This window comes from Corvus hawaiiensis, chromosome 2, assembly GCF_020740725.1.
Source record: "Corvus hawaiiensis isolate bCorHaw1 chromosome 2, bCorHaw1.pri.cur, whole genome shotgun sequence".
Taxonomy (NCBI): Eukaryota; Metazoa; Chordata; class Aves; order Passeriformes; family Corvidae; genus Corvus; species Corvus hawaiiensis.
In genome coordinates, this window is record NC_063214.1 from 44897103 (window position 1) to 44907048 (window position 9946).

The 9946-nt window shown below is 35.3% G+C and overlaps 1 protein-coding gene across 2 annotated transcripts in view; it reads left to right on the top strand.

The window, feature by feature from the left end:
* Nucleotides 1-7232, top strand: part of DYNC2H1 (dynein cytoplasmic 2 heavy chain 1) — a 154859-nt gene extending 147627 nt beyond the window's left edge. For both annotated transcript variants that reach the window (XM_048294657.1, XM_048294658.1), the window contains exons 88-89: nucleotides 2663-2779; nucleotides 6655-7232. In XM_048294657.1, coding sequence (XP_048150614.1) covers nucleotides 2663-2779; nucleotides 6655-6813 — 276 coding nt within the window. In that variant the 3' untranslated portion in view covers nucleotides 6814-7232. The remainder of the gene's footprint in view (nucleotides 1-2662; nucleotides 2780-6654) is intronic.
* The last annotated feature ends 2714 nt before the right edge of the window (nucleotides 7233-9946 follow it).

Below are 9946 nucleotides of genomic sequence, written 5' to 3' on the forward strand. Positions count from 1 at the left end.
CAAAGCAAAAATTTGCTCTTAATCTTCAAACAGTTTCTACCATTGGTTGAAGTTTTCCAGGAGATCAAATGGTATTATTTTACATAACTATAATGTCAAAAGGACTACTGATATCAAAAGAAGAAACGTGCAGTAAAAAGTTTTTTCAATAGGTGACCCACTTCTATAGAAATTTCTTTCAGAGATGGCCAGACCTTTGAACACCCTAGCAATAAACTTTAAAACCTCTTCTTCAGACCAGTCTTTCTGCAATAACTTTGCCAAACTTATTTATTAAACTAAACTCCCTAAAAATACTCCCTGCAGAAAGCAAGAAGGACAGAAAAAATAACATAGGAGATGAATCTTCCTAATATTTGTGTGATAGGGGTAAGGAAGAGCTTTGAAAGCTTTCAATCAGAGTTGTAGTGAGATAAAGTATAATCTAGGACCTGTGCATATTATAAAGTGAGGCTTTAACAACAGAGAGCAGTAGGAAGGCGTCTGTGTTAAAGATTCAGTATATTCATTAGTAAGACTTTCTTCATTTTATGCCATTTAGGATACTTTTATTCGTAATCTTTGTTGTTTCAAGGCAGAAGTGGCACTGGAATGTATATAGGCTATCATTAAAGATTACTGACACCCAAACTTTTCTGCATAAAGCCAGCTTTTTCCAAAATCTCTCTGCATAGAGAGTTTTTGAGTTTGAAAAAAGTGGTTGAAAATATCAAAGGTTAACACCGTACCTTAAAAGCAACATACCTGAAGAGATCACAGACTTGGCAGCAGAAGTGAGAATAGTGTCACACTTTCATAACAAAGAGCAGACCTTAAGCTTTTGACAAGAGGTTGAAGGACAAAAAGAGTTTTTGCAGTTCCAGGTAAAAACTTGAAAAATATCATTCATTTCACTGAGGACTTGTTATAATAATTTGTGAAAGTTAGAGAAAAAGTCTACTCTGAACTTTCCATTTGGGGTTGTTTTGGTTCACGTTACCCACAGTTTTGGTGGTTTCACTCTTAAGTCCTATTCTGTATGAAGCACAGATTGCTCCAAAGAATGTTGTCACTTCTCTGGTCACTGTCTATCTGAAAACAGACAGAAACACAGCTTTGTTCTATGTCCTTTTTAAATGCCATGTTTTATAACAATTATTTTTCATGTTAGAGTATGTACATCTGCATCTTACACATTGTAAGGAAGAGTCCCCAGCTAAGTGTTAAAAGAGAAATATGAGTTTAAAGAAGCAAATTCTTGAAGAGCGTAATGCCTGTCTACAATAAAAAGAATAGTTAGATATTAAAAATGCAAAATGTAATCTTAGCTAGTTTACAGTTACTACATTATTAATTAAAAACCCCTAACACTTGGGAGGAAAGCATTGCTTTTCAAGCATGACAGTAACCCCCATTGTGTTACTGTTTAATTCTATCTTTTCGTGTCAAATAAATAATTTTAGAATACTAAAATTACCTAAGCAAATTATATGCATTATATCTTCTATGATATTGATCTTCATTGTAACATCATACTTTAACCCCTTTTTGCAGTCTGGTGGATGTTTTAAAATTTCTTGCAAGGGAAAATATATTAGCAAATGACGTTCTTCTCCATTTTGGTTATGTGGTCACTCAGTTTCCAGCAGCACTGTATTTCCTAATTCCAGCACTGCTTTATGAACCTTGCATTTGGTGAAAGCCATCCTCAGCCATGATAAATTTAATTCAGTGCTTTAGTATGATAGTATAACAGACAGATGATTTTCAGATTGTAGCTTCTGTTAGAGAGCTGCAGCTGGAGAGTTAGCCTTTCAAAAAGCTGCATGAAAGTTGTTATTGAGTTAAGTTTTACTGCGGTTAAAACTGAAGTTCTCTCTTCAGCAGGCCAAAATAACAAGTAGTAGTAGTAGTATAACTAGTGTTATTTGTAATGGAGAAAATAATATGATCAACAAATACTGGAGATTTTTTTTAAGAAATCCTGAATAAGTATAATTGTCACTAACTTATGGAAGACTCCAGAGAAGAAAAGAGAGAACCTGTAATTCAGAGGCTGAAATGACTTCATTAAAAGAAAACACTTGAAACATGTTGCATATAAAGCATTGCATACTTACTTAAAGAAGCAGCTGTAATTCTTCTTTAATTTTTTTGCGAAACAACAGTTTATCTAAGAAATCCTGGGTTTGCTAAATAAAATTTTCTCTCATATTATTTCAATATATTTTGTTTGCCACTGCTGAAGCTCTGTAGCTGTACATTCCATTCTTTGAAAGCTGTGCTCAGATTTCCAAGCAGGGAATCATGCTTATTGCAGTGATTATTCTTCTCTTCTTCTAGACATTATAATGATTGTGAATTTGGCTGTTGCTATCATAATTCTATTGATCTAATGCCAGGCAACTGCAGTTTCATAATTGATGACATTTACAGGTATTTTTCTTCAACATATCAAAGAATGTGAATCCAAATCAGAGGAAGTTCACACTGAAGTGTGGTCCAGATCTTGCTTTTAAATCATGTTTCCTATTCTCACAAAGGACATAACAATAATTAATTTCCTGTTATTTAAAAATATGGTCACAGTAAAAAGGTTCATCATTTATTAAAGCACAATGTAATCATTATTGGCATATTAAGTCTATTATTTATGTTTGAATATTTTGTATTTCCATGGCAGATCAGTGGCTTACAACTGGAAGGTTGTCATTTCGATGGAAATCGACTTTCAGAAAATCTGCATGATTCTCCCAGTGTGTCATCTGTTCTCCCTTGTTACATGGCCTGGATTCCACAGGTACTAAATTATTAAAAGCCCTAAACTTTCAAGACCCATAATTTGATTTTTTCTGTGTAGTAGCTTTTCAGTATGATGTTGCTGACCTGTTTTCCTTCCATTTCAAAATAAAAATCCCAGTCTTTACTAGGAAAAACAGTTACTTACTTTATTTAAGACAGAAATTTATTATAATTTTGTTAATATTCTTTAGCTTATATTGCTTAGATGAAGGCAAGGGCTTTATTTCAGTCATACCTTTTTTTATTTGTCTTTTAAAAACATTAGCATATTTCCAAACCTGTATTTAGTAAATGTGTACATGTGTTTGGGAGTTCATTCCTAGAATATATTTTCTTTGCATTTTAAATATTAAAGTAAATGCAACAGCAATGAAAAAAGAGAGAATATGATGTGAGCTGTAAGCAAAGAAAGCCTTTCCCCTAGTTAAACTAATTTAAAAAATGCCAGTGCTTGCAGATTTTAAGACGAGAGCAAAGTAATCCAAACAGTAAAAACTGTTGCTGCTTCTGCCCTCCAATTATCCTAGCAGTCACTGATAAATAACTCAAGAAGTCACGTAGAATATATTCAAGGATGTGTCTTTTAACTAAAAAATTGCTTATTTTAGAATTCATCCCACCTACATTTAGGAAGCCCATCCCATCAGAAGGTAGCTGGGATAAATCTGTCTAGGCGTGACTCTAGAGACAACCTAGACCGCTAACTCGGGGAGAGACAAGCCCATGAACACCCATGCACATGGACATAAAAAACCACAACAAAAATCAAATGGAAATGTAGAAAGTGAGAAATAGGAGCAAATGCATCTTTCTCCCTGCATCTTTATCACAATAAATAAAATTAGCAGTGTATTATGTATATATATATATATGGAGAAAAATGTCAACTTTTATCCTGTCCTGTAGAAATTAACTCGCCAGGCAGATAAATTCATTAACTGTAGGAGATTATTATTTGGCAAGCCACATAACTCAGCAGAGTTATCACTAAAGAAAGCCATGTTTAGTTAGAAAACTGTTAGAGAGAAAAGTTCACTGGACCAAAAAAAGTTGAAATTTCAGTTAGAATTGAGTTTATTAATTATGATAAATTATGGCAATGATGACCTTTGTTGTATATTGTGATAGATATTGTGCAAGGAGCTCCATTGCTAACGCACGGCTGTATGCCAACTTTTTTTTTCTCTCATTGTTATTTCCAGCAGTGGAAATATAGCATTATATTATAGTACAGCATTAGAAGTGTAAAGGTCAACAGATTTAGACGTTGAACACAGAAGTAAATGCTAGACACCATCTGCACCATTGCTCCCAGCTTGGTTAGAAAAGAAAATAGTGACAATTTTAAAAAAAGGACAGAAAATGAAAACATCACGAAACCTCTTACAAAGCTGACCAGTGAAAGATTTTCCAGTTCTTCAGTATTTACAGGGTTTGGTTTTTTCAGATAAATAAACAGATTTCTAATTTACTTGAGAGGTGGTGCATGGGATAAATACAGAATTGCCAGACATTCTAATATATTGGCTCAGTGGTGGATGGTGGAGGATGGCAATATATGTGATTTTCCATGGTAACACCAAGAGGAAACACATTGAAAATGAGAATTGTAAGTAGTCCTCCCATTGTTCTGAAAAACATTCATCTTGTGTTAGAACAGATTTTTTAGTACTTTTCTGAATAAGACTGTATTTTTTAAACTCCAAAGGTAGGATCCAGAAGTTATACGTGAAATCAGCAGAGATCTTTATCTATAAAATTAAAAAATTAGATTCTTCAATAATCCATGAATTAAACTTTCTCAAATGTACTTATTTTTGAAATGAGTAGCAACTGACATCTTTGTGTTGGAAAAAAATAAAATTCTCATAAAACACAGGCCATAACTTGTCAACTGCCCAGATTTTAAATACAAAGTCTCTCTAAGGAGAGTTTTTCTGAATTGGTCTACCCTTGAGTTCTTTTGCTGTGACCATCACTGTAAAAATTGACTATAATCAAATACTGTGCTCAGAAACCAAAGCAAAATGCGATATCATGCATTTCTCTTAATTTCATTACCTCTCCTTGGGAGAAGCGTGCATAAAATTGAACATATTTTCTTAGGATTCTTAGGTTTTGAATTTGTTTTCATTTCTCCATAAATACATCTTCTAAAATCTAGTGAGCAAAAATCTGTTTATAATGTAATGCTTTGAAGTAATTTTCAACCAAACTTAAAGTAGCCTACAGGATTTCCCCTCAAAATGCTGCAGTGCTCAAACCAGAATATTTTGAGCTGCTAACATGATGCTTATTCTCATTAAACTGTGAAGGTCCTTGCCAGTTTTAATCCACTGATAGATCCCATGCTGTGAAGCGCGTCACTAAAGGGGATGGAACTGTGTGTGATGCGGTCTGACAAAGAGAATTTTTGGACTGTACTTAAGCCAAGGACATAAGGATTTGTGATTCAAAAAGACTTCCACAGAATGGCTTCAACCCTCCAATAATGTAATTCCTTAAAACATCAGTGGGATTGAGAAAGGCACAAGAATATTTTGTCCCTACAAAGTGTAAAAAAAGGTCTTTAAAGGCAAACTGGCCAGCTTCTGGCTCCCAGCTTTGGCAAAACTTAAATTCTCTGATTAACATTTTACTCTCAGACTGGCTAGCATTTTGTCTTCTTCAGTAGTGTTAACCAAGGGATAAACGGGGTAAGTACAATCTCTGAGAACAGCTGAGTTCCTGATTATTAAGTTACTCTATACAAATATTGCTGCACATCGATCTTCTGCAAGGATTTTAACACTGATATCCAAAAGACAGGGGAAGTTGATTTTCAAAAGGGACAAAAAAAATTCTTCAGTAAGGGTTTTACACTTGACATGCAAGGCAAAGTGCTGGAGACAGTTACTGTTTGCATGTTTCCTTTTTCCCATTTTTAGTTATTTTCTAATACTGGAGCATCACTAAGTCACATTTGATGTGATCTGAGTTAAAATGACACTCATTTTTATTTTAAATTCTTTTCTGACAAGTGTGCTGCTTTGTTATTTGGTTTGTGACAATCTTCTGACATTTTCCTGTTGACAGGAAGGGACATTTTGAGTGTGATGCTTAATATATATCAGTTGAATCAAACCCTGAATTATTTGCAGTAACTAAATACATTATGGGTTGAAATTAAATGCTGTAGGAAGTCTAGACTGAGTCTTTGAGCTCAGTTCTGGGGTCACACATACAGACAATGCCCCATGCAAAGCCCTAAAAGCAAACTGCAACCAAGGCAGTTTGTGTACAGACAGCAGAGGAGCAGTTCCATAAAATAGCCTGAAATGTGTGGGGTAAGATTTTTCAGATTGTAGTTCCTGCAGTATGATGCTTGCAGGTATCTTGGATCACACCAGGGGCTGTGCCCCGGGAGGAGGGCAGGGTTTGCAGCAGGGATGGAAGCGGCAGTAGGGTCTGCCAAGGGCACGGCCGCCGCAGGACTCCAGCCTGCCAGGACAGCTGCTCACTGCACTTCAGCACAGGGGCTCCTGAGCAGCTTTCTCCCTGCAGGAGACTGTTCAGCACTTCCCTTGCCCTGGTTTGCAGACACTTTTGGCATGTTTTTGGGAGGGTTTTAGCTGAAGGAAGGTTTTTATACCTAGTTCATAGGATCACCCTGTTATGTACTTCCTGGTGTTTGAGTTATGGAGCGAGGAATTTTTCTGAAGTCTCTGCTTCCTTGGTAATCCTTCTCCTTAGTGGCCTGAATGCAGACTTTCTTGCCCAAGGCTGCAGTGTCCAAACTGTATCTTAGCTTTAAATACCATGCCAGTGGAGATTATTGCTTTCTCGTGTTTTGTTGCCTGTTTAGGTGATAACTAAGTGCTTGTTTGTTGACAGGATGCATGTGGCCCATATTCTCCAGAGGAATGTATATCTTTACCAGTCTACAGTAGTGTGGAGAGAGACCGTGTGGTTACAAATATTGATGTACCCTGTGGAGGAAACCAGGACCAGTGGATTCAATGTGGTGCTGCTTTATTCTTAAAAAATCAGTAGTCTGAAACTGTGCTAATTCATGAAGTTAAGAGACATTTAAACATGTAATTTCTTACTTACTAAAAGAGAACTTTAGATTAATTCTTTTATATTTTTAAAGCAATGGTTTATTAATTCCTGCTTATTTTTTTAAGATATATTCAAATAATTCTACTTGATAGAACTTCAGTGTATCTTTGTGGCATATTGTAAAAATTAACATGGCACTATTCAGCAGACTGCTAATTTGGGGCATTTCTTAAGATTGTAATGTGCTGTATTTCTTCTTGAACTTGTTGAAATCTCTTCTGGTTTGCCCAGAAATACTGAATATAAATTCAAAGTCAGCATTTTTTTCTTTGATTGGTTTTTTTCATTATTCTTTTGGAACTGTTATTCATGTTCCTCTGATATTTAATAAAATAAAACTATAAAACTTACCTTTTGTAACTGAACTTTAATGTTTTACTTGAGGACAAGAGTCAGGATAAATGTTTCAGTCTCTTTTAATGATGTTTTACTTGTAATTATATTTCTTTGTATAAGTAGTAAATAATAGGACTTCCACCAACTTCATGCAGAGTTACAAATTCATGTGGCGTTACCAAGTTAGGCTACTATCATGGTGATTATCTAAAAGTTACTGAAAAAACAATTATGAAACTGTACTAAATTCCAGTAAAAATGTGCACATAAAGGCTCACAATAGCCAAACACTTCCTTAGACCAAAAAAAAGAGATTTCCATCCAGTTGTTAAATGAATAACAGAGGGGTATAATAGTGCTTTTGGTGACGTGAGGAGCACCTGGAATCTTATTCTTAGTGCAGGATACCCAAGGTTGATTTCACTTTCATGATGTATCATGGGATGCTGTCACAGCATTGGAGTGCAATTAGACAAAATCCCAAAATCCAGCAGGAAGCAGCATTACTGATGTCTTAGCGTAACAGTTGAAAGTGTCTAATTTTTAACTGGAACTACACACCTCATGAAGATATTTTTTAAAGCCAAAGGCAAAATAGCACTTTCTTGGATTGTTTGGAAAACAAATAGGTGGTTTGGCTCTGAGATACCTGATAGATTTTATCTTCATTTTGAAGTAGTATTTAAATTAAGACTATATTTCACTTTTCCTGATATTTTTCATTGATGGTTTGAGGGAGAGAGAAAGAAAGCAGAGAAAAGATTGGCCTTTTCTCCAGGTCAACTTCCTGAAGAAAGCGTTTTTCTCTCTTCTTCTCATCTTTGTCTCTGTGGAAAGTTTTCCATTTTAGTTGTTCTTCTAATTAAAAACTGTCCTAAAATAATTTGATACATTGAACATACATTTTTAAAACTGAATCCTGTCAAAAAGCAGAATATACTTACTTAATACTTTTCAGATAATTGCCTCATCTTCCCGTAATGTATTTTACTCTGATTCACTGAGGAGTAAAAAGGTAGCAAATTTGGAAATAAATTGTCTCTGAAGAAAATTTTGGGAAAAAAATGACAATCTCCATCAGAACAAAAGCTCTTGTGTAAATCTATGTACAAGCTCAGTGTGGTTTCAGAGAGTGACTTGTCCAGAGAAAATATTCTGCCATACTAGACTTTCTTGGAGATGAAAAGTTTTGCAGAGGGCATGCTTTTAATTCCCATAGGCACATGTAAAGAACATGCTGCAACTTTCCCTTTTGGATCCAACATTTTCATAACCTAGACTGGATTTCAGCTTTCCTATCTCTCAAAACTGAGGGATCTACTGGCTCTTACAAATTCCGGCTTCTCTTTTGTAGGCAGGTAGAGAAATACAGAGATACTCAGCTGTTCAGGCTGTTTTGCCTGTTAGGGCAAATATGTCTGGAAAATAATACATCTTATTTTCACCTACCTTGTACAGAAAGTAAAGACCAGAGATGTAGTAGGTGGCTTTGATGACCAATCTTGCTTGTAATGGGAAGTAAAAATCTACTGTAGTGAGTGGTAGAATCCCTGAAGTGAATCATTAGTAGAATATTGTGGGGATTTTCATGTTTTGTTTTTTAAATTTTTTTCTCTCCTCATTGTAAGCTTCAAAATGCCTTCCATATTGCCAAGAGAAGTACAATTATTATTTAAAGTCTCTCTTTTCAAGTCTCCTCTTGCTATATATTTAGTTTTACTCATCCTACTAATAAACAGATATTGATGCTATCACAAAGAATAGATAGAAAAGAGACTCCTCCAGACCTATCACACCGTATTTCTGTTTCAGGGTCAGGAACTGATTCAGTTTCTTACTGATGACTTGTCTGTATCCTAACCCCTCAGAACTGGCCTATCTCTGGAGGTTTGTTACCTCTTCTGTCATCCACTACTGGCATGGATTTACAACTGTGGAATATTTCTCACCTCGCAGCATCAGGAGTTTTGTTCCCAGGACATGCATTCATGCATTTCTGTCAGAGCCTTCTCTTAGCCAGCTTGATTAAATCTCATTTTGTTTGGTTGTCCTCTCAGTTTGGAGCCCTTTCACATTACTAGAACTGTCTGTTTGCTTCTGCTCTTTCTAAGACCGTCCCTGAATGATATGAAAAAACCCAGCCTTCTTAATGTTTAGCTATAACTGGAGCATTGAGTTATATTTTTATTTGGACAGAGGTCCTGTTGAGCCCACTGAGACTGATCTTGGTTACAGACGTGAAAGGCTCTCTCTTCCTATGTGTCTTTGATGTCTTTATTTTTTTCAGCACAGGACAATAAACTGATTTAAATGTCAAACTAATTTTTCAGCTTGAAATCTAGTAGATTTTTAATTATGTAATACTACCATCACAAAAAGACCCCCAAACCTTGGGAGCTGTATATTACACTCACAGTATATTAAGCAGTATGTTTGATACTTATTTTGTTTAAGTGATTCACTAATCTTTGCTTCTCATAACTGGAGTTATAACCCTCATGTTTTAGATGGCTCCCAGATGACCTAAAGAGGTAAAAGAAATGACTTATCATGTGTTCCTTGATACGTATTGTCTGCTTGCACTGTACAATGTGCTTTCTTTCTACCCAATGTTGTAATCTAAACGGAAGATACTATAGGTAACTGCTACTCTAGATCATAGGAATTATATTTTTGGCAGTAAAAACAGAACTGTAGAGTTTTTATTACCACCAAAGTGCAGCTGTAT